Source organism: Somniosus microcephalus, chromosome 5, assembly GCF_052327205.1.
Source record: "Somniosus microcephalus isolate GS21.2 chromosome 5, FLI_Smic_1.0, whole genome shotgun sequence".
Lineage (NCBI taxonomy): Eukaryota > Metazoa > Chordata > Chondrichthyes > Squaliformes > Somniosidae > Somniosus > Somniosus microcephalus.
Genome location: NC_140991.1, coordinates 137,094,868 through 137,120,832, shown reverse-complemented (window position 1 = coordinate 137,120,832; position 25,965 = coordinate 137,094,868). Strand labels below are relative to the sequence as shown.

The window sequence follows — 25,965 nt, the reverse complement described above, 5'->3', positions numbered from 1 at the left end:
CTTCAAACACTCTCCTTCAGGCAACCGAAGGCTGCACTGGCACATTGAAGGCGGTGTTGGACTTAATTGTCGACGTCTGCCCTTGTTGACAGTAGGCTCCCGAGGTATGGAAAGTGGTCCACATTATCAAAATCCACGACAAGGCCATGGACAATCAGGGGGCAGCACTGTGTGGCGGGGGCAGGTTGGTAGAGGACTTTTGTCTTACGGATGTTTAGTGTAAGGCCTATGCTCTCTTACGCTTCGGTGAAGGTGTTGACAATAGTTTGGAGTTCGACCTCCGAGTGAGCGCAGACGCAAGCGTCGTCTGCACACTGTGATTCGACGACAGAGCGACAGAGGATGGGACGACCTTGGATCTGGACTGGAGGCGACGGAAGTTGAACAGTTTCCAGTTTGTTATGTAAATTAGCTCCACTCCAGTCGGGAGCTTACTGAGGATAAGATGGAGCATTGCAGCAAGGAAGACCGAGAAGAGCGTTGGTGCGATGACAAAGCCTTGCTTGACCCCGGTTCGTACGTGAATTGGGTCTGTGGTGAAACCGTTAGTTAGGATCACGGCTTGCATGTCATCGTGAAGCAGGCGGAGGATGGTGACAAACTTTTGAGGGCAGCCGAATTTGAGAGGGACACTCCATAATCCCTCACGGTTGACTCCATAATCCCTCACGGTTGACAGTGTCGAAGGCCTTTGTACAGCTCCAACAACACTCAAGAAGCTCGACACCATCCACGACAAAGCAGCCCGCTTCACCTCATGGACTGCAGTGGTTCAAGGCGGCGGCTCACCACCACCTTCTCAAGGGCAATTAGGGATGAGCAATAAATGCTGGCATTGCCAGCGACGCCGACATCCCATAAATGAATTAAAAAAATTAACATAAGAAACAATGCAATGAGAAAAGGAAATTCAACCCAGCAAGGTCACTCTATTGACAAACCCAGGCATTCTATCTCCAGAGGAATATTCACTGAACCCAAAAAGTAATCAATCAAGATTATTCATCTACCCCCACAATTAAACCTCAGCATGTTATTTTCCCAAACATTTCCTCCCTGCTTTGCAGCAAATGAACCACTGTGATCTGTGGAACACTTAATCCTCTCAGTCAATATGAGCAAGCTAGGAGGCTTCTGATCCAAAAGGACATTTGTGTTAACCAACTTCAGAATTTAAAAAAATCCAAAAAGATTAAAAAAGGTATTAAAATGCAGACTCAAAGTTAAAAGCAAATCACCAGAAAGAAATCAAGGCCTAGGTGAATAGTAGTTACTGTAAAATAAAATAAAGCAGTGTGTAGGGGGAAAAGCTGATTAATGACCAAAGTGAAGAAAAGATTTAAGTAAATTCATAAATAATGCACCTGATTCAAGGTTCTCCAAAACGAGGATAAATGAAAGAGACCAAGAAATAAGGGGCACATATATGTTGTGTCCGAGAGTAGTAAGACACAGACTGCAGGGGAACGGTACAACAGGTGTTTGCTCAATGTGGCTCACTCTGCAACTGAACTGTACAGATTACTACTCAGTGCTATATACAGGTGTGGTCACTGCCGGTACCACAGTATACATGAGCTGTAAAAAGTAGTTCCCCCCTTAAAAAGGTATATACATTACAATTCCTCCCCTTTTAGATTAACAGTACCATAACACTCATTTAACAATTAAATATCAAACTAATTACAATTAACACTTTTGACATACGTTAGCTGAAAATAGTCCATTTATATATTCAGTCTTTGGGGAGGCTTTCTGATCCTTTCTGGATAGCGCCTTTCCCGAGTGTCTCGCTCTTGGTGCGGAGGCGATTCTGGCCCCGTCATCGGTTGGGTCATCAGCTTCCGATGCTACTGTTTCTGGGGTAGATGCGACCTGTACGTCGGGTTCCTCACCAGGTACGTATGGGCGAGGCATGGGGTTGACTTGTTCCTGTGACTCTAGGATCTGGTCAGCATGGCGTCTCACGATGTTCTCCCCAACGTCCACTGTGTACATTCGTGGGCCCTGCCGTGTGCATATCGTTCCTGGCTGCCATTTTTCTGTTCGGTAGTCGCGGGCCAAGACTGGTTGCCCTACATTGAAGCTCCTTGTTGGCTTCTCATGGATGTGCTGGAATTGCTTACTCTCAACATCTCTTCGTACGTTTGGTCTGAGCAAATCCAGGCGCGATCTTAACCTTCAGTTAAAGAACATCATGGCCGGGGCCTGGTTGGTGACTGCATGTGTCGCAATCCGGTAGGCGAACAGGAAATTGTCCACCTTATGCTGCAGCGGAATGTTGTCGTTGTACATAGCCTTATTGCCTTCTTAAAGGTTTGTACGAACCTCTCGGCCAATCCATTTGTGGCTGGATGATACGGGGCGGATGTGTAATGCCTTACCCCATTCTTCTTCATAAACCTCCGGAACTCTTCGGACACAAACTGTGGTCCGTTATCAGAGCAAATCTGTTCTGGCAAGCCGTTCCTGGCAAAAATGGTCCGTAGGACTGCAATAGTTTTCTCCGTGGTGGTGGAGGACATTTTGATGACCTCAGGCCATTTCTAGTGCGCATCCACGGCTAATAAAAACACCGAGTCCATGAATGGACCAGCAAAATCAATATGCACCCGTTGCCATGGAGATGAGGGCCACTCCCATGGGTGTAGAGGGGCATGTGGTGGTGCATTTTGGACTTCCTGGCATCCTGAGCAGCTCTTGGTCAGGTCCTCGATTTGTTTATCGATTCCCGGCCACCACACATAAGCCCTGGCAAGGCTTTTCATTTTTACCCCTCCCAGATGACCCTCATGAAGCTCATTGAGCACTCTATCCCTTAACTTGGGTGGAATTACCACTCAGGATCCACACATCAAGGTCCCCCGGCACACTGACAGCTGTTCTCTTCTTGTCGAGAATGCTGGCAACAGTGAGTCGCCATGTGCTGGCCATCCCTTCACCGTCAAATCATATACCCGAGACAGTGTCGAGTCATTTTGGGTCTCCTTTTCTATACGAGCATTAGTTACCGGTAGGTATTCAACTATAGTCGAATGAAATATTTCGACAGGATCCACTGCTGGTGCTTCCTCCGCAGTAGGCAGTGGCAGGCGTGATAGCCCATCAGCATTTCCATGCTGTTTCGTGCCCTTATATTCAATCTCATAGTGGTGCGCCCCTAGAAAGAGTGACCATCTTTGTAGTCGTTGCGCAGTCATCACCGGAACGCCCTTCTTTGGATTAAAAATGGAGACAAGAGGCTGGTGTGTCAGTCAGCAAGGTGAATTTCTGCCCGTGCAGATAGTGATTGAACTTTTTCACTCCCCACACTAGGCTGAGGGCCTCCCTGTCAATCTGGGCGTAGTTACGCTCGGCTGAGGTTAGTGATCGTGACGCAAAGGCTATTGGCGCCTCTGAGCCGTCCGAGAATTTGTGCGACAGCACCGCTCCAATGCCGTAGGGTGACGCATCACACGCCAACCGAATTGGTCGTGCTGGGTTGAAATGGGCCAATACCTCTTTCGATGTGATTAGTGTTTTGCTCTTCTGGAAAGCTTGTTTACATTCGACACTCCACTTCCATGGCACTCCAGTTTGCAGTAGGGTGTTCAGTGGGTGTAGTATTGCAGACAAATTTGGCAAGAACTTATGGTAGTAGTTTACCAGCCCAAGGAACGACCTCAGTTGTGACACGTTTTCCGGTGCTGGAGCCTTGACTACTGCCTCAATCTTTTCCGGGGACTTATGTAACCCCTCTTCACAGGGATGATGGGTGTAGCCCACTTGCTCCAGTCTACCTTGGACAGTACCCCTGAACGTTCCAAACGCTCCAGCTCTGCTTCGACGGCTGGGCGGATCGCATAAGGTACCGGTCTGGACTTTAAAAATTTTGGGCTTGCGTTTTCTTCAATTTTAATTGTTGCTGTCATGCCTTTTAGCGTTCTGAGTCCTTGCTGGAACATTTCTTGCGCGTCGGTTAGGATCTTTGACAGTCGCCCAGGTGTGACGTGGTCATCCTTTTTGGCAGCCAGTCAGTGCTTGTATGGAATGCCAATCCAGCTGTATTTTCCGGATCCATTCATGTCCCAGTAATGGTGGTCCTCCATCTTGCAATACATACAGGTCTAGTTTTGGTGTTTCCTTACCGTTATATATAACGGTCACCCTTATTTTTCCTTTGGGGTAGACTTTTTGCCCCGTTTACGTCTTCAAAATAATTTGTGTGTCTCTCAAGGGTATGAGTGAGAATAGCCGCTCGTAGTCCCGTCGGTTTATGACTGTTAGGGCTGATCCTGTGTCCAATTCCATTTTTACCTGGACTCCTGCTATCTTGAGAGTGGCCCAAATGGTTCGGTGATCCTCCGTTTTGATCACATTATGTAGTTTCAGACAACTCAGCTCCCTGCTTTCGGAGTCGGTATCACTCTTTTGTTCGTCTGAACTATTCTCCGTCACCTTATGTACCTTCTTGTACTTTTCTTTTGGAGATTTCTTATTGCTGGTTTTCTTTCCCGACCTGCAGACTCGTGCTATGTGTCCTACTTTTCCACACTGTCTGCACACTTTGTCTTTGAACCAGCAATCATTGTGGTCGTGTGTTGTTCTGCCGCAGCGATAGCACTTCTCTGTTCTGTATGATATTTCGTTTGTGCCATATTCTTGCGGTCTCTGTTGTATCTCTGCAGTGCCCCGTGCTGCTGCTTCATATGATACCACAATGCTGAAAGCCTTGTCCAGCTAAGATCCTTTTCAGATAAAAGCCGTTTCTCGGGTCCTTCACTTTGAAGCCCACACACAAACTTGTCCCTTAAGGTATCTGCCAGTCCCGTTCCAAACTGGCAGTGTTTCGATAGTTTGCGCAGTTCTGTTAAATATTCAGCATTGCTTTCATCCTTATGCTGGTTCCGTTTGTGAAACTTGAATCTTTCTGCTATCAGCAGCGGTGTGGGGTTTAAATGTTCCTGTAGTATCATCACTATGTCTCCAAAACTCTTTTCCACTGGCTTCGCTGGGGTTACTAGATTTCGTAATAAGCCATACGTCTATGCACCCATTAAATTTAACAACACCGGCGCTTTCTTGTCATCTGACACCTCATTTGCCTTGCAGTATACCTCTATTCGTTCGACATATGTAGTCCAATCTTCGACTTCATTGTCAAATGCGGTGATACTGCCACTCTTCGGCATTTTGGGTATGGCTTAAAATGGCATCTCCCGCGCTTTCCTTCCTCCCCCGCTGCTGCCAACGCCGCTCTCGGCGGTCCTCGTGGCAATGGCAGCGCCCTGTAGGTTTCGCGCGCTTCTCCTGCGCTGCTGCCAACGCCGCTCTCGGCGGTCCTCATGGCAATGGCGGCGCCTCGCGGGTTTCTGCGCGTCTCTCTCCCTCTCCTCGACGCTGCTCGGCCCCTGAACACCGGCTGCGCCCTGTGCGCTCTGCCCTCTCTCTCTCTCTCCCGTCAACGCTGCTCGGCCCTTTGCTGTGCCGCTTGGTCGGGCTCTAGCCTGCCGCTGTCCGGGAAGGGTCAACTACCTGTTGCCAGCCCGTTTCGCTGGACCACCACGACTGGAAAGCCAAGCCTGGCTCTCAACAGCCTCCCCCGCAATTCTCGAGTCTCTGCTGGATGACTGGGCGGTTGCCCGTGGTCGACGCCCGTGTCTCTGGCCTGGACCTCCAATCTACTGGTCTCCAGGAACGAATCCCTGGGCGGTGATGCAGAGTTGCAGGTAGGATCGAATTTGCCTCGTCGCCAATGTTGTGTCCGTCAGTAGTAAGACACAGACTGCAGGGGAACGGTACAACAGGTGTTTACTCAACGTGGCTCACACTGCAACTGCCTGTACAGATTACTACTCAGTGCTATATACAGGTGTGGTCACTGCCGGTACTACAGTATACATGAGTTGTAAAAAGTAGTTCCCCCCTTAAAAGGTATATACATTACAATATACAAGTCAAAACAAAAAAAGAGAAAAACAAGATTTAAAGGTGAACAGAAGAGAGCAGTAAAAGTAAGTCAGAGATCATAAGGTGTGTTTGCTGTGGAATGCTTATGAAGGAAAAAGCTCAGTTTAATAAATGAGTTAAAACTTGTGAAAATTGCCGACTGATCAAGTAGCTTAAAGATAGGCTTAAGGCTTAGAAAGGAAAGTACAAGAACATACAAGGATACAAGCATAAGCAAGAAAATTTTGAGGGTAAATACATAGAATTAGACTCATTAAGTGAGTCATCACAGGTCAGTGAAAAATCCAGGATATCACGAGACCTTGAGAATAAACTGACTGTGAATGAAGAAGAAAATAAGGGGCTGGATTTTAATGGGAAAGGCGGGTTGGGAGCAGTGGGGGAACCCGGGTTAGCGGGTTTCCCGCTGGCCCTGCTGAATTTAACGGCAGGGCCCGATATGCATGGGAAACCTTTTTCCTACCCGCAGCCAGCCAGATTGAGAGGCTGGCTGGCTTCGGGCGGGTAGTGGTGCGGCACTAGGCCACAGAGAGGAGGGAAGGCGGGATCACGCGGAGGCCGGGCAGCCGGAGGAGCTGGGGGTGGGGGCAGGTCTGAAGAGATCAGTGGCCAGGACCAACATTGGGGGGGGGGGGGGGGGGGGGGTGGGGGTGAGGTAGATAACATTGGAGGGCCAGAGGAGCATTGCGGGGGTGGGGTATGTAACCTGTTCCACCTTAAGAGAACTTAAGCCTGTTCCACCTTAAGAGATGTACTACTTTCTCTGGCTGCTGTATACGTAATACCGGTGGTGACCACCGGTATATAAGCACTGTGTAGTAAGATTGTATTTTAGTATAGTCCTGACCTCCAACCAGTAAAGACCTGTTGAACTTTAATCTTGTAATCTGTGTGTTATTAATTACAACTAGAACACACAGACTTTGCAGTGGCGACGAGTCAGAGTCTTACCCTGCGGCAGTTTATATCCACGGCGGCTTCGTCCACAGAACAGACGTCGAAGAGAGGCTTCCACCCTCATCACCCTGCTGGAAGACACGTCACGCGGCAGACATCGAGAAACCAGAGTGCAGAAGACATCCTGAACTCGAAGCCTCCATCAGCGGCTGTCAGCTATCTTCTTTCTACCTCGGTAGTGGGTAAGCCGGGCAGCGACGCGACCAGAAAGTCGGCCGCGTTGGCTGTACAGACGGGTAGGGAAGACGGAGGAATAAGGGCGATGAGATCGATCGCGACCGGAGATAAGGGCCGGGCCGCATTCGGGCCGAAAGGCGCAGCACGGGGACATCGATCGCGGCTGGTGATAAGGGCCGGGCCGCATTCGGGCTAAAAAGGCGCAGCGTCTGGGGGCAACTGAAGGCGCGAGAGCCGCGGTGAAGCGGAGACAGCGTCGGGGGACGGGTGAAGACCGCCAAGCGCGGGAAAACCGCCATTTTGTAGGCGGAGGACGAAGACAAGAGCGCGGAAGCCGCCATCTTGGATAAAAATAAAAATAAATTGCAACGATGCCTAAACATGGGAACATTAATACCTTTGATAGCGACATCGAAGATTGGGCTATGTATGTAGAACGCATACAAAATTATTGTAAAGCAAATAAAATCCCAGATGAAGAGAAAGCACTAACATTATTAAACTTAATGGGTGCGAAGACATACGGGCAATTGAAACACCTGTTATCACCAGATGAACCGGCGGATAAGACGTTCGAGGAGATTGTTATTGTCTTGAAAAATCACCTAAACCCCACGCCGCTGATGCTAGCGGAACGATTTAAATTTTACAGCAGAAGGCAGCTGAAGGATGAAAGCAATGCTGAATATTTAATGGAATTGCTTAAGCTAGCAAAGTACTGTCAATTTGGAACGAGACTGACAGAGGCGCTACGAGATAAATTTGTGTGTGGTTTATTAAAAGAAGATACACAAAAGCGATTGCTCGAGGAGAATGAGCTGACGCTTGAGAAAGCGGTCACTATGGCAGCAGCACACAAAGCCGCAGCGAGAGGCATGGCAGTAATGCAGCTACGGTCACCGGAACTCAGTACAAATAAATTGGGTTTGAGTACTGTAAAATGTTATCGTTGCGGAAAGACAACGCACGATCAGAACCAGTGTTGGTTTAAAAACCAAGAATGCAGAACGTGTGGCAGGCTTGGCCACATAGCTAAAGTATGCCGGTCAGGAAAGAAGACCAGCAACAAAAAGTTACCGCAAGGAAAATACATAAAGGTACACAAGGTGACAAAGAACAGTTCGACCGAACAGAAGTCAGATTCAGACGCTAGCAGTAATGAACTGGGTAGCTTAAGAGTACACAACGTTGGTAAGGATGCAGATCTCCAGACAATTTGGGTCACCCTTCAGATAGCAGGAGTCCAAGTAAAGATGGAATTGGACACTGGATCGGCATTGACGGTCATGAATAAGAAAGATTACAAAAGGTTATTCCAACATATTCCCCTACGGGATACGGAGATTATATTGAAAACATACACGAGGCAAAGAGTGTACCCCATCGGAAAGATAGAGGTAAAAGTGGTCCACAAGGGCGAAGAAAGCCAAGTAATGGACTTATATGTGCTACCTGAAGGAGGTCCACCACTACTGGGACGGGAGTGGATTAGGAAAATGAATATGGACTGGCACTCCTTGAAGGCACTAACGGTAGATTCCGGGGAAACAGATGTCAAACCTAAACGATTGTCCAGAATATTGGATGATGCTAAAGAGGTGTTCCAGCAGGGACTGGGAACACAGAGGAATTACGGCAAACATCAAGATTGATGAACATGCACACCCAAAATTTTTTAAAGCCAGACCGGTACCCTATGCAATACGACCTACTGTAGAAGCGGAACTGGAAGCGCTAGAACATTCAGGTGTACTGTCTAAGGTAGATTGGAGTGAGTGGGCCACGCCCATTGTTCCCGTTATGAAACGTCCTTCGAGCAACAAGCCAGGAGAACCAGGGAAGGTTTGCATCTGTGGAGATTTCAAAATCACCGTTAATCCGGTGCTTCACACGGTGCAATATCCGCTTCCGCGGATTGAGGATATTTTTGCTTCGTTGTCTGGCAGGAAACACTTCACCAAGATAGACCTGGCGCAGGCGTACTTGCAGATGGAAGTTGAAGAAGAGTCACGCCAATACCTCACGATCAACACGCATCGAGGTTTGTACCGGTACAATAGGCTGGTTTTTGGAGTGGCATCAGCTCCAGCAATTTGGCAGAGGGCCATGGAGCAGGTATTACAGGGAATTCCAGGCACACAATGTTACCTGGATGATATTCTGATTACAGGTGATGGTGATGAAGAACACCTCGCAAACTTGGAACTCGTGCTCAACAGACTGAAAGAGTATGGACTTAGAGTTAATCGGCAGAAATGTGAGTTCTTCCAGAAGCGGATCTCATACTGTGGTCATGTCATTGACCGGGAGGGGCTTCATAAGTCTCCTGACAAGATAGAGGCAGTTGTAAAGGCTCCCGCTCCGGATAATGTCTCTCAGTTGAGGTCGTTTCTAGGATTGATTAACTATTACCATAAATTTCTACCAAATCTATCCACGGTACTGCACCCGTTAAACGCTCTTTTACAGAAGGGGGTACCATGGGAATGGAGCGAAAACTGTAAGAAGGCATTTCGCAAAAGCAAAGAATTGATCACATCAGAGGAAGTTTTGGCTCACTTCAACCCAACACTGCCTATTCGGTTGGCTTGTGATGCTTCTCCATATGGTATTGGGGCAGTACTCTCACACAAGTTGCCAAATGGCACGGAAAGGCCAGTCGCGTTTGCATCCAGATCATTGACCTCCGCTGAGCGCAACTATGCGCAGATCGATAGGGAGGCTCTCAGCCTTGTATGGGGAGTGAAGAAGTTTAATCATTACCTGCAGGGCCAAAAATTCACACTTCTGACAGACCATCAGCCGTTGGTATCCATTTTTAACCCTAAGAAGGGTGTTTCAGTGATGACAGCACAGCGTCTCCAGAGATGGTCCCTTTTCCTAGGGGCACATCAATATCAAATAGAATTCAAAGGTACGAAGCAGCATGGCAATGCTGATGGGCTGTCGCGCCTGCCACTACCTGAAGAAGAAGACACGACGAGAGTTGACCCTGTTGAGTTATTTCATTCGACCATCGAGTGTTTACCAGTCACCAATGCAAGTATTGAAAGAGAAACCAGGAACGACCCGACACTGTCCAGAGTCTACGAGGTGACAGTGAAAGGATGGCCAACACGTGGTGATCCTCTGTTACCGGCATTCTCGGCAAGGCGAGACCAGCTGCCCGTCTGCCATGGTACTTTGATGTACGGGACAAGAGTGATTATTCCTCCCAAGTTAAGGGAAAGAGTTCTAAAAGAACTGCATGAAGGTCATCTGGGGGGAGTTAAGATGAAAAGTCTTGCTAGGGCTTATGTATGGTGGCCGGGTATTGACCAACAGATAGAGGAGTTGACGAAAAGCTGCACTGGGTGCCAAAAAGTGCAAAATGCACCTCCGATCGCACCACTACACCCATGGGAATGGCCTTCAGCCCCATGGCAACGCGTACATATTGACTTTGCTGGTCCATTCATGGACTCCATGTTCCTAATTGCGGTGGATGCACATTCCAAATGGCCAGAAGTGATCAAGATGAATACCACTACTTCAGAAAAGACAATTGCGGTGTGTGGTAAACCACTGTTATTGTATATTGTTACCTCTGGGTGGCGCTGTGTACCAAGGCATGCCTCAGCTGACTCCGCCCACATGACTAGGTATAAAGGTGGGGGTTTCGCCGACTCACTTCCTTCTTGGAACCAGCCACCCACGAGAGGCATGCTCTGTTCTCTAGTTAATAAAAGCCTTTTCATCACCTTCCTGATTCATCGTCTTTTATGGAGTAATTGATAAGCGTATCACGGTGTTAAGAACAATATTCGCAAGGAACGGATTGCCAGAACAGATCTGTTCGGACAACGGACCACAGTTCGTGTCGGAAGAATTCCAAAAATTCTTAAAGAAGAATGGGGTGAAACATTATACCTCTGCCCCATATCATCCGGCGACAAACGGGTTGGCTGAGAGATTTGTCCAAACATTCAAAAAGGCAATAAAGGCCATGAACGATGATCAGATTCCGCTACAGCACAAGGTGGACAATTTCCTAATGGCATATCGAAACGCCGCTCATGCAGTGACTAACCAAAGTCCAGCCATGATGTTTTATAACAGGAGGTTGCGGTCCAGGTTGGACTTGTTAAAACCAAATGTGCGGAGGGAAGTGGAAAACAAACAGTTCCGGCATATTAATAACAAGTCCACTCGAAGTTTCGAAGTAGGACAACCAGTGTTGGCAAGGGGCTATGGAAACGAAAAATGGCAGTCCGGAACAATTCGGGCCAGACAAGGACCTCTGATGTACACAGTAGATATTGGTAACAATGTGATAAGGCGTCATGCGGATCAACTGGTAGAATAAAGAGCAAGGGTCGAACCCATGGTTGCGACAGAGACAACTGTGGAAGACGTTAATGAACCTGAAGCATCTACCTCGGCAGGGACTGTAGCTGATGATGACGTCCAATACATAGGAAACCAACAAGAAGTCACCTCAGCAACAAGAATCAGAGACCACTGAAAGGCGTTATCCAGACCGAATCAGAAGGCCTCCTGAGAGACTGAACCTTTGAACTGTTTATACCTGAAGTTATATATGTATATATGTTATGATGTTATGTTAAATGGGGATATGACTATTAAGCTAAAAAGGGAGGATTGTGGTGTATGTAACCTGTTCCACCTTAAGAGAACTTAAGCCTGTTCCACCTTAAGAGATGTACTACTTTCTCTGGCTGCTGTATACGTAATACCGGTGGTGATCACCGGTATATAAGCACTGTGTAGTAAGATTGTATTTTAGTATAGTCCTGACCTCCAACCAGTAAAGACCTGTTGAACTTTAATCTTGTAGTCTGTGTTATTAATTACAACTAGAACACACAGACTTTACAGGGTGGGAACTGGATGCCTGGGGGGAGGAAATCAGTGGCCTCGTTGGAGGGGTCTCTGACACGGGGTTGGGTTAGTTAGGGACCCTGGATCCAGGAGGTAAGTGTAAAGGCATTTACCTCCTGGATGCAGCAGTCCTTGCCTTGCATTAGCTAGTGGGTTTCACGAGGCCTGCAAAACCTGACCAGCAAAAGTTAAATTCAAAAATGGAGGTTAAAGCAGAGGCTTCCAGCCTCATTATAATATTTAAATAGATGACCCACCTCCAGGCAGCAGATTGGCAGACCATCCCCACCTCCACTAAAACCAGAAGTGGGCGGGTTGCAGGTGGATTCTGGTCAGGATTCAGATTTTTAACACACTTAATTTCCCACACGCCCGCAACCCACCCATTTGATTAGGTTACAATTCTCCCCAAGATCGCAGAAGAGATAGCCATAAAAACCAGAGAGGACAGATTACAAGTCCGAGGGAGATTGTAATCATAGAAGACTAGCATCACCCTATGACTTGTAAACTGCTGAGGAAAGTGGATAACTATTAAATCCGTGTGTTAATGGAGACACGGAATGCAGGAGTTGGTTTAACAAGTCTTTACTGAATGGAGACAATCTGGAAACTGAAACTACAGAAGCCTGCCAGGGCCTTTTATACAGGGATGGTCACTGCCGGTACTGCAGTCTGAGACCAGTTATTCCCTTAAAGGGACATACACAACAATTCCTCCCCTTTTAGATAAACAGTGCATAACATTCATTTAACAACTAAATAATAACTAATTACAATTACGGTTGCTAGATACATTAGTTGAAGTTAAGCAATTATAAGTCCAGTCTTTGAGGAGGCTTCCTGATTCTGTCTGGATAACGCCTCTTTGGGCTATCAGGTTCTTCTGGCAAGGTTGAGTCGGGATCAATGTTGTTGTTTGGTTCGTCTGCTTCCAATATCACCGATTCTGCGGTAGATGCAATTGGTACTTCGGTTTCATCGCCAGGTGTATCAGATCGTGGTGTGGAGTTGAGGTTTTCCAGTGACTCTAGAATCTGGTCAGCATGGCGTCTTACAATGCTTTCTCCAACGTCCACGGTATACATTAGAGGTCCTTGCCGTGTACAGATCGTTCCTGGCTGCCATTTCTCTGTGCGGTAGTCCCGGGCCAAAACTGGTTGACCTATCTTAAAACTCCTGGTCGGCCTTTCATTCATATTCTGAAACTGCCTGTTCTCCACATCTCTTCTGACGTTTGGCTTAACCAAATCCAAGCGGCATCGTAGTCTTCGATTGAAGAACATCATGGCTGGAGTTTGGTTGGTAACCGCATGTGTCGCATTCCGGTAGGCAAACAAGAAGTTATCCACCTTGTGTTGTAGGGGTATATCTTCATTACACATTGCCTTGATAGCCTTCTTGAATGTTTGAACAAACCTCTCGGCCAATCCATTAGTGGCTGGATGATATGGGGCGGATGTGTAATGCTTAACACCATTGTTCTTTAAGAACCTCCGGAACTCTTCAGACACAAACTGTGGTCCATTGTCAGAGCAAATCTGTTCAGGCAGCCCATTCCTGGCGAATATGGTTCGTAAGACTGTGATCGTTTTTTCTGTGGTGGTTGAGGACATTTTTTATTACTTCTGGCCACTTTGAATGTGCATCCACCGCAATTAAAAACATCGAGTCCATAAAGGGACCAGCAAAATCAATGTGCACCCTTTGCCATGGAGATGAGGGCCACTCCCATGGATGTAGAGGGGCTTGTGGTGGGGCGTTTTGGACCTTCTGGCATCCTGTACAGCTCTTGGTCATCTCTTCGATTTCTCTATCGATTCCCGGCCACCACACAAACGCTCTGGCTAAGTTCTTCATTTTTACCCCTCCCAGATGACCCTCATGAAGCTCATTGAGCACTCTATCCTTCAATTTGGGTGGAATTACTACTCTGGATCCACACATCAAGGTTCCTCTGTACACTGACAGCTGTTCTCTTCTCGGCGAGAATGCTGGCAGCAGTGGTTCTCCATGTGCTGGCCATCGCTTCTACGTTAAATCATAGACCCAGGAGTGTGTCGGGTCATTTTGTGTTTCCTATTCTATGTTTGCATTCGTCACAGGGAGACATTCGACAATAGTCGAGTGGAATAACTCCACTGGATCCACTGCCAGTTCTTCTTCCACCGTCGGCAACGGTAGGCGCGACAATCCATCAGCATTCCCATGCTGTTTAGTTCCTTTGTACTCGATGTCATATTGGTGTGCCCCTAGGAAAAGGGACCACCTCTGTAGCTGTTGTGCCGTCATTATCGGTACGCCCTTCTGAGGGTTGAAAATGGAGACGAGAGGTTGATGATCAGTTAGTAGAGTAAATTTCTGACCGTGCAGGTAGTGATTGAACTTCTTCACCCCCCACACCAGGCTGAGGGCCTCTCTGTCAATCTGGGCGTAGTTACGCTCGGCTGAAGTTAACGAGCGTGACGCAAAAGCTATCGGCCTCTCTGAACCATCAAGGAATTTATGTGACAGTACCGCCCCAATGCCGTAGGGAGACGCATCACACGCCAGTCTTATCGGTAGTGATGGGTTGTAGTGAGCCAATACTTCTCTTGAAGTGATTAGGTCCTTACTCTTCTGAAAGGCCCGCTTACATTCATCGTTCCATTTCCATGCTACTCCCGTTCGTAGTAGGGCGTTCAGTGGGTGCAGAATTGTGGACAAATTCAGCAAAAACTTATGGTAGTAATTCACCAATCCGAGGAATGACCTCAGTTGCGACACATTTTCAGGCGCTGGAGCCTTAACTACCGCTTCAATTTTGTCAGGGGACTTATGCAACCCCTCTTCATCAATCACGTGGCCACAATACGATATCTGTTTCTTAAAAAACTCGCACTTGGGGCGATTGGCTCGTAGCCCATGTTCACGTAGTCTAGTGAGCACCTGCTCTAGGTTGGCAAGGTGTTCACTGTCATCTTCACCTGTCACTAGGATGTCATCCAAGTAACACCGAGTCCTCAGAATCCCTTGCAGGACTTGTTCCATCGCTCTTTGCCATATCGCCGGAGCTGATGCTACTCCGAATACCAGTCGATTATACTGGTAAAGACCTTTGTGAGTGTTTATCGTGAGGTACTTCCTAGAGGATTCTTCAACCTCCATCTGCAAATATGCTTGCGCTAGGTCAATTTTTGTAAAACGTTTCCCTCCGGATAGTGAGGTGAAGATATCTTCTATCCTTGGAAGAGGATATTGTACTGTGTGAAGGACTGGGTTCACTGTCACCTTGAAGTCCCCACAGATGCGAACCTTCCTTGGCTCCTCAGACTTATTGTTTAACGTTTTCTTCATGGCAGGAACGATGGGTGTCGCCCACTCGCTCCAGTCTACCTTAGATAACACGCCTGCATTCTCCAGATTCTCCAGCTCTGCCTCGACGGCTGGGCGAATTGCATATGGTACCGGTCTTGCTTTGAAAAACTTGGGACTTGCATTCTCCTCTATTTTTATCGAGGCGGTTACGCCTTTAAGAGTGCCCAGTTCTTGTTGAAATACCTCTTTGGCGTCAGCTAAGATTGTTGACAATCGTCCAGGAGTGACGTCGTCATCCTTTTTACCAGCCACCGTCAGTGCCTGAATGGAGTGCCAGTCTAAATTTATCTTTCTGATCCATTCACGTCCCAATAACGGTGGTCCACCATCTTGCAGAATGTAGAGATACAATTTCCGTATTTTCTTGCCGTTGTATTCGACAGGCACCCTTATTTTTCCTCTGGGGTATACTTTTTGCCCCGTATATGTCCTCAAGACAATGGATGTCTCTCTCAAGGGTATGTGAGAATAGCCGCTCGTAGTCTCGTCGATTCATGACGGTTAGAGCTGATCCTGTATCCAATTCCATTTTGACTTGAGACCCTGCTATCGTGAGGGTGACCCAAATGGTTCGGTGATCCTCTTTTGCGATTACGTTGTGAAGTTTGACACAGCTTAGTCTCTTGTTCCCGGATTCACTATCGCTCATCTGGTCTTCGGAACTACTGTCCATCATCTTTTGTACTTTCCTGTACGGTTCCTTAGTAGCCTTTTTATTGTCGTTGGTCTTCTTTTCAGACCTGCAAACTCGTGCAATGTGTCCCATCTTTCCGCATTGCCTGCATATTTTGTCCTTGGACCAGCAGTCCTTCTGGTCATGGTTTGTTCTGCCGCAGCGATAACATTTTGCAAATCCCCGTGTCATTTCGTGGGTGCCGTATTCCTGTGGCTTTTGTTGTATTTCCGCAGCTCCCCTTGCTGCTGCTTCGTACGATACTGCCACGCTGAAAGCCTTATCTAGCATCAGCTCTTTCTCTGAGAGTAACCTCTTCTGGGTTCCTTCACTCAGGAGTCCACAGACAAATTTGTCCCGTAAGGTATCTGCCAGTCCTGCTCCGAACTGGCAGTGCTTTGATAGCTTGCGTAGTTTCGTAAGGTAATCAGCATTGCTCTCAGTTTTATGCTGATTTCTCTTGTGGAATTTAAATCTTTCTGCTATCAGCAGCGGTGCAGGATTTAGGTGTTCCTGTAGGATAGCAACAATTTCATTAAAACTCTTCGCCTTCGGTTTGGCTGGAGTAATCAGGTCCCACAATAGGCCGTACGTTCTTGCACCCATTAAATTTAGCAATACCGATGCCTTTTTCCCCTCGGCTATTTCGTTTGCCTCGCAATATACCTCGACTCTTTCCACATACGTGGTCCAGTCTTCTATTGCATTATCGAAGGCAGTGATATCGCCAGTCTTTGGCATCTTGAAAATCTAAGATGGCGTCTCCCGCGCTTTTCCTTCGTCCCCGATGGGTCAAAATGGCGCCTCCCACACTTTTCCTTCTTCCCCGTCGAGTTAAGATGGCGCCTCCCGCGCTTTCCCGCCGCTGCCGTCAAAGCCGCTCTCAGCGGTATTTTTATTTTTAACCGTTCCTGTCGTGGAGCGGACCCTCTGGGACACTTCCCTCCCTCTTCTTAGGTCCGAACGCTGCCCGGCTGCGAAGCACCGGCCGCGCCCTGTGTGCTCCACCCTCTCTCTCTCTTTGCTTCCCGACTCGCTGCCCGGCCCCGTTGCAGAGCCACCCGATCGAGCTCTAGCCCGCCGCAGCCCAGGAAGGATCAGTGCACTACCTGCCACCAGCCCGATTAGCTGGGAAACCACAGACTGGGGAACCAAGCCTGGCTCTTGATAGTCTCCCCTGCAAGTTTTCAATCCGATGATTTGGAGGGCGGTTGCCCACGGTCGACGCCCGTTTCTCGAGTTTCTTTGGATTTTTTTTTTTTTTTTTTTCTGGCTTCGACCTTCAATAACATCGTCTGAAGTGCTGCCGAGTTGCAGGTAAGTTCGTTTCTTACTCGTCGCCAGTATTAAATCCGTGTGTTAATGGAGACACGGAATGCAGGAGTTGGTTTAACAAGTCTTTACTGAATGGAGACAATCTGGAAACTGAAACTACAGAAGCCTGCCAGGGCCTTTTATACAGGGATGGTCACTGCCGGTATTGCAGTCTGAGACCAGTTATTCCCTTAAAGGGACATACACAACAATAACCATGTGTGCTGGAAAGACAATACCTATAGGATGTTGAGTTCTTGATCTGGAGTTAGAGAAGTGCATGTCAAGGAAAGATTAAAAGGGATACTGAAGGGCACAGTGGTGGTGACAGTAAAGAAAATAGGCACTTTAAAGGTCACATACACAAGGGCCCAGAAATGTGAGGTGTTAGCACTGGCCATTAAAGCCAGCTTTGGGGAAACAAATGGCGACTGCCGCACTTTCACCCGCTGCCGGCAGGTCCTGCGGTGGCAGCCGTTATGGCAGGTCAGCAGCGTTGCCGTTGCCTGTGCTCTCCGAAAGTATTGTAATTAATCAGAGCGTGACAACAGTTGGCGTGCAGCACCGAGTTGACGCCCGCTCATCCATTTTGAATATCGCCGCTCCTCTTGCTGCCCTCTCCAAAGCACGCCCGGGCGTACAGCCGCTAAAAGCTTCAGCAGTGTTAACAGCCATGAGAACGCTTCAACTGACAAAGGTAAGACAGCCAGGACTCTTCACGTAGCAGTGTTTATATTGTTCGCAAGCCGAGCTCTTTAGGGGTAACGCTTGAGATTCGTAGGTAGTTTTTTTTCCCGGTGGTTTGCTTCGTTGAAACTGTCCTGCCTGAGATTGTAATAATGAATATAAGGAATGGGAAGATGCAGAATATTGCAAGTGATTACTTCTGAGTGACTAGAAGAGTAAGCTTGAGGTTTAGGTTAGGAATCACCCAAGGCTGTTCAGTGTTTCGATCTCTGAAATCTGAAGAGTCAATTAAAATGTTTAAGTTATCAGATATAAGTACTCTGTCCTCAGCATGGAATCTGTTTCTCTCTCCATAGATGCTGCCTGACCTGCTGAGTATTTCCATCATTTTCAGTTTTTATTTGAGAGAGAGAGAGCTTGGCTTAATCTCTATTCCTTGAGAATGAGATGTGTGGGTAAAGTGATGGGGGAGTCCTTGAAAGTATTACATGGGCCACCTTGGCTCAATGGCAAAAAAAAATGAACTGTGGTCCCTTTCAACAACACTGAATGCTGCATGTCATCTTCAGCGCTATGAGAGGTACAGACTTCCGAGAATTAATTTGCCATTGTACGCCGACACCCTCCCTCCCCCCCCTTCTCCTCCAATCCCATAACACCCGAAGTTCGATCAAAGCACAGACTTCCCCGGCACAGTCGACAGACTCCCCACAAAAGCATAAACAATTTGCCTGTAACAATTTGCCGCTCTCGGCCTCTTACACTGTTCCAATGAAGCTCAACGTAAGCTCGAGGAACAGCACCTCATCTTTCGATTAGGCACTTTACAGCCTGCTGGACTCACATCGAGTTCAATAATTTGATATTAATTAGCAGGCAGCACCTCAGATCCCTGTTGAGCATCGTGTCAGTAACAGAGAATCTACGAGTTCAAAGACATCAGTTTGTTTAGAACCTAAATCAATAACATGAGAAAGCCACACTTTTCAACTGCCCTCCCTTGTCTGAAAATCCTCCAACTCCAATCAAAGCAGCTCACCCGAATTTCAGAAAGGCCCAGGTAAAGTGAACAGCACAACCCTCTGTTTTCAGTCTCCCATGCTCAAAGAAATCAGGCAATATTACCTGTAAAAAAACATCTGATATGACCCCCTTCAATGTGCCCACCAGCAGTGGAGGATACAATAACCACCAATCACTGGGCAGTGGCTATTCTTTTTCTTGAGCTCCATTATTAACCATGGTTCCTGAGGTGCTGCCTTAATGAGAAAGATCAGAAACCCTCATCAATTAAGCACAAGCTCCTCAACCACATGGAACAACAGAGTAGAATGAACCTGTCCTGCCACCCCCAAGCCTAACATAACAATAGCTAATTGCTTAGTAGTTTAGCCATTTGGCTTATGTTTACTACCTTTGCCTAGATTCAATTCTCACTATAGCTAGGCCATGAGTTGCTGCAGTGCATCCTATAGAATACTGCAGCAGTGAAGGAGGTGGTGGATATTGAGACAGTGGCAGGGGCTCTGATCAAGTAAACTGCTCGGTCTTCGATGGTGTTGAGCTTTGAGTGTTGTTGCGGCTGCACCAATCCAGATGTATGGTGAGCATTCCGTCACACTCTTGAATTCAGGTTTCTAGATGATGGTGATTCCTTAAGGAGACATGCTACTTGTTGCAGAGTACCCACCTCTGCCCTGCTCTTGTAGCCACAGTGTTCACATGACTGATAGAGTCATACAGCACGGATAGAGGCCCTTCGGCCCATCGTGTCCGCGCCAGCCATCAAGCCCTTTCTAATCTAATCCCATATTCCAGCATTTGGTCCGTAGCCTTGTATGCTGTGGCATTTCAAGTGCTCATCCAAATGCTTCTTAAATGTTGCGAGGGTTCCTGCCTCCACAACCCTTTCAGGCAGTGAGTTCCAGACTCCAACCACCCTCTGGGTGAAAAAGTTCTCTCTCAAATCCCCTCTAAACCTCCCGCCCTTTACCTTGAATCTATGCCCCCTAGTTATTGACCCCTCTACTAAGGGAAAAAGCTCCTCAGCATCCATCCTATCTATGCCCCTCATAATTTTGTACACCTCAATCATGTCCCCCCTCAGCCTCCTCTGCTCCAAGGAAAACAAACCCAATCTGCCCAGTCTCTCTTCATAGCTGAAGCGCTCCAGCCCTGGTCACATCCTGGTGAACCTCCTCTGCACCCTCTCCAACGCAATCACATCCTTCCTGTAGTGTGGCGACCAGAACTGCACACAGTATTCCAGCTGTGGCCTAACCAGTGTTTTATACAGCTCCATCATAACCTCCTTGCTCTTATATTCAATGCCTCGGCTAATGAAGGCAAGTATCCCATATGCCTTTTTTACCACCTTATCCACCTGTTCCGCCGCCTTCAGGGATCTGTGTACTTGCACACCCAGATCCCTCTGACCCTCCGTCTTGCCTAGGATCTTACCATTCATTGTGTATTCCCTTGCCTTGTTAGTCCCCCCAAAGTGCATCACCTCACACTTTTCCGGGTTAAATTCCATTTGCCACTGTTCCGCCCATCTGACCAACCCATCTATATCGTCCTGCAGACTGAGGCTACCCTCCTCGCTATTTACCACCCTACCAATTTTTGTATCATCCGCGAACTTACTGATCATACCTTTTACATTCATATCCAAGTCATTAATGTAGACCACAAACAGCAAGGGACCCAGCACCGATCCCTGTGGTACCCCACTGGCCACAGGCTTCCAGTCACAAAAACAACCTTCGACCATCACCCTCTGCCTTCTGCCACTAAGCCAGTTTTGTATCCAATGTGCCAAGGCACCCTGGATTCCATGGGCTCTTACCTTCTTGACCAGTCTCCTGTGCGGGACTTTATCGAAGATCTAGTTAAGCTTCTGGTCACTGTTAACCCCAAGATGCTGATGGTGAGGGGCTTGGTGATGGTTGACAGTCATGGAGAGAGAGCTGGGTTTTCTCTTGTTCAGTGGCCATTATCTGGCATAAATTTGGTGTTAATGTTACCTGTTATATGTCAGCTAAACCTGGATGTTATCCAGGTTCTGCTGTAGGCTGGCATGGGTTGCTTCATTATCAGGAGTTGTGAACATACCTGAACACACTGAAACCATCAGTGAACAGCCCCACTCCTGACCTTATAACAGAAGAAACTTCATTAATGAAGCAGCTTAAGATGGTTGATACTTTCTTGAGGAACTCTCTCAGTGATATCCTGGTGCTACAATAATTGGCCACCAACAACCACAACCATTTTTCTTTGTATCTGATAGGACTCCAGCCACTAGAGGATTTTCTCCCATTTTAAGCCCCACAGACCTGAGGTCTAAGAGGGCTACTTTGGTGCATGCTCAGTCAAATGTTGCCTTGATGTCAAGGGTAGCTACTCTCCTCTTGCATTCAGATCTTGCGACCATGTCAGGAGCAAAATGATAAAAGCACTGGAGAATGTCAGACAAAAACAATGGGTCAGACATGTCCAGAATGCCAAGTTCTACTATACCCAAGATGGGTATCCAACAAACAGTAAAAGGAATGTACTAAACAGGAAAACATCATGTATTGGACTGACAAGCTATTAGAAGAACTGCGACTGACCATAGAAGATGCTGTGCAAGGAATGTTCGAGTAAGCAGCCATGACTGCATGATGAACACGCCTGCTTTTCTGCCAGACATCGCAGTCACTGAGCTTGTCCCCTATTCTCTCTGCAGTGAACACACACATACACTACACCATACGGCTTTTTAAATGCTAGTCTGTGATTCCAATTACATCAGAAATTAAAATTGTATCACTATGCTGATGCTTGGTAGCAGTGCAAACAGGACTTCACAAAAATGTAAATTCACACCTATATCTGGGAACTTGGTAGGAAACAAAATAAATTATTTCTATAACCATTTACAGTAGCATGACTAAGAAATGTTAACAGTGCATTTGATGGAACCTGACTGATGGAATCAAAGGTTTTACTTTAAAAACACATTTTTGCACATGTTCAAAATTTCTTATTTCTTCACATGAAAGTCACTCTTTTCTCCCCAAATGAAACAACATTAAGCAAGTGTAAACCATTTGTGAAAGCAGCGTGACAGTTCTTTTAAACTTAAATTTCTTTTAAACTTAAATTTCTTTTAATTTACAGAAAATGTTTCATCTTTTACTGTTTGTTTTAAAGTATTTATTCAGCTATGGTGCCAAGCTTAAACCCTTTCTAGTTTCAAATTTGTCATTAATCAGGAACTTTAAAAAGTCTATAAATCTTTGAATGATCAAATTTTGATTCCAAATAGATTTCAGAATTTCTCACCTTGCTAGTGCAGCCCAATGCAAAATAATACTGTACTACATTAGACCTTTTTATAATGAAACCATTTTTCTACCAAATATGATTTATCAGGAGTGAGCTAAATAAACACTATGACAATGGCTTGAGAAAAAAAAATTCAGTTCAATTATAATGAATAGTTTAAACTAAAATTTCTGTTTCTTTGCCATCAAGTGAAATATTTATTCAGAAAACACAGGAGTGCGGCACTCTCACTTTGACAGCTGTGACTCAGTGGTCGCACTCTTGCCTCCGAGTCAGAAGATTGTGGATCTGAGTCTCACTCCAGGCCAGAGATTTAGGCTGACACCAGTGCACTACTGAGGGAGTGCTGCACCGTTGGAGGTGCTGTCCTTCAGATGAAACGTTAAACCAAGGCACCGTCTGCCGTCTCAGCTGGGCATAAAAGATCCTATGGCACTATTTCGAAGAGCAGCAAGGGAGTTCTCCCCAGTGTCGTAGCCAATATTTATCTTTCAACCATCATCACTAAAAAAAAATTATCTGGTCATTATCACATTTACTGTTTGTGGGACCTTACTGTGCAGAAATTGGCTGTCAGGTTTTCTACATTGCAACAGTGACTACACTTAAAATAATTAATTGCCTATAAAGTGCTTTGGGATGTCCTGAGGCCATGAAAGGCGTTCTATATATGTGCGCAAGTTTCTCTTATTTTCTTTCATCCCATCATGTATGGCTCTAAAATGACTGCAGGTAGTGTCTGTCCATGTGCATCCCGTTAAGCAGAAAGTAGAATACAGTACATGCTGGAAAATCCATAATTCATTTAGCTGCCAGAACTATTGAAAGACTGAGAACATGATTTTTGTCAGCCTTTCTTAAGTATTCCTTTAAGTAAAATGTAAATTAAAGGATTTGCACATTTCAGCTTAATTGCAAATATGGCCCGAGTGCTACTTTGCCGCAGAGCTATCGTTTGACTGCAGTTTATTCCTGCCAAATGATATCCTAGAATAAATATTAGAAGTTCTTTACAACATTCTTACCAATAAGACTTAAAGTCCAATTATAACTGAGATGACAGTCTTTAGAAAAGATAATTAATCTGTAAGCAGGGGCTCTCTAACTTTTTGGGTACAAATCTCTTAAAATTTTGGAGCTGCTTTCAGTAATCAGCTAATTCAACTAAAACGACCAGAGATCCACTTCCTTACCAGATCAATAAGGCTCTCTTGTATTCTATTCAATGTGGTTCGTAGTCTGCTGCTGATTAGTCCCAGTCCTGTGGATTCATACTGAAAGGAAATAACAGAGCCGGCAATGAAGATTAAGTAAAGCACTTCACTAGTCGATGAACTTACTCATACCATCCATAAAATCTAAGGGGCCTTGTCCAAATGTAAAAAAAAAAAAAAAAATTTATTTGTCAGACCCCACCTGCTAGTTTGTTCAAAAACCTAAAATAGGAAAAAACCAAAATGCCATCAGTGCAGTAGATTATCCTTTATGCTCGTCAATTATTCTATTTTGGAAAATATTAGAAATTGACGCAGAAATCAAAATCACTTTCTACAATCAGGAAAACAGCTATGTATCATTAGGGCAAACTGAAGTATCAGGTAAAAAAGCAAACTGTATCAGGTATGTTAGCTCACTCAGTGTCCAACTCTATTCTGCCTCCACCCAGTCCGCAATGCAACCACTTGGTTTCTCTGAATACTCTCATCATGTTAACCATTGTAAGCAACTGATATCGAAGACCACCTAAACTCAATAAACATATATAAAAACTTACAAACTTTTGGTCATTCAAAAATAATCTGTTCCAACTACCTAGTTTTAAGAACATGATTTTGTCCTAATTTCTCTCAGGACTATTTTGTAGTTGACCATTTGAATGCTTATCTGTCAGATTTATATTTTCTCATTATGTGAATCCTTGCTATGGTAACTGGCGACTTGGGTTATTGCTTCAGAAATGAGAGAAACCCCAAAACAAACATTACATATTCCATATCTTTTCTGCTACGTTTTATTTAGCTCAACCTCATGTCATTTTATTATGCACAACACTTTGCTATACATTTGTACACCAAAGAAAAATAAAACAGGAATAAGCATTTGGAATCTCATGCGCCAAAATCTGTATCATCAGCTGGTTTAATATTTTACTGATGCACAAGTGGCTGACAGTGTACCTATAGTGCTAAAAAAAACATGTCATAAAGGAGTTTTCTGGATCACAAGGAAACCTGCTAAACAAGGAAACCAGAAGGCACAGCTGGATCACTACACACGTGACTTCTCAGACCAAAAAATACTATTTTTTAAATACACAGATAATTTACAATGCAGTCATTCTTCTCCAAATAGCAATGAAAAAGACCTCAAAATCTCAGCATATAATTTCAATTTCATAAATAGGAAAAAAAAACAGATTTAAACTGCACATGAAACACCTTTTCCTCAAAGGGCAGGTGTGCCCAAATCCAAACTGGGACACAAATCAGATTTTTTTCTCAAAGTTGGTTCACATTTATGAGACATGTCGATTTTCATTTGAAATTATGTTAGCTTTTGATAGAGACATCTTTGTAATTTGTGGATGAATTGTTCATGATGTTTTAAATTTTAAAAATAATCTTAATTGCTCTGGGCAGGTTAACTCACACTTGTTTACAAAAATGTGGACCATGAATATAAATAAGAAAGCAAATTTGTCTTGTAATTGATATTGTCAAACAAAATTAAGCATGCATAATGTTTGCTGTAACTTTAATTACAATACAACAGACATATTGTAAGGCATTACTTTTAACTCTACAATGTAGTTACAACTGAGGCAACTGTTGGGAGTGTACACCTTTATTATTGATGATGATAATATTACTAAATATTAATTTCAGAGCCAGTTACATGGTTTCAGATTAAGTCAGTTACTCACTCAGTCAGGGTGTTACTGACTTCTAATTACGCTCCTTACTTTGCCAGCAATTACATTTCTATAGAGATCCTCATGTACAGAAAGTCATCTCAATATTTTACAGGGCAGTGGACTAAAAGCAGAGGGAAGAACGGAAAGAAAAAGGGGGCTGGGGATGAAATCACAATTTATGAAGCCTCTGAAAGCAGGGATGGAAATTACACGCCAAAGGTACTGGGGGGGGAGGGGAAAATGCCAGAGAACAGGGCATAAGCATTTAAAGGAGCAACTGCTGATGTTAGGATCGAGGAAGATTAGGCCAGTATTTGAAGAGTGTGCATGCAGGGATGTAGTGCTGGAGGAAACTGCTGAGGTGGAGCAGTGCAAGGTCATGGAGCAATTTGAAGGCAAGGGATAAGGATGTTAAAAGACAATTTGCTGCAGCACACAAGTGAATGTAGCTTGTTGAGAACAATAGGGGTGTGGACATTACTGTGGATAAGGATGTAGACTGTGGCACTTTGGATGTAGTTTGTTCAAGGTGGGGTGGGGAGACTGACAAGGAGAGCCCTGGTGCAGTCGAATCTCGGGGTAATAAAAATGTGAATTAAAGGTTTCTGCAGCAGAGTGGGAGTGTTGCAGAGACTGGTGAACAAAAGCAAAATACTGCAGTCACTGGAAATCTGAAACATAAACAGAGAACGCTGGAGATACTCAGCAGGTCAGACATTAT

The 25,965-nt window shown here is 45.7% G+C and overlaps 1 protein-coding gene across 2 annotated transcripts in view; it reads right to left on the bottom strand.

Annotated features, from left to right (window-relative positions):
• Positions 1–25,965, bottom strand: part of vps50 (VPS50 EARP/GARPII complex subunit) — a 317,917-nt gene that overhangs the window by 52,660 nt on the left and 239,292 nt on the right. For both annotated transcript variants that reach the window (XM_085988277.1, XM_085988278.1), the window contains one exon: positions 23,524–23,604. In XM_085988277.1, the coding sequence (XP_085844403.1) occupies positions 23,524–23,604 (81 nt within the window). The remainder of the gene's footprint in view (positions 1–23,523; positions 23,605–25,965) is intronic.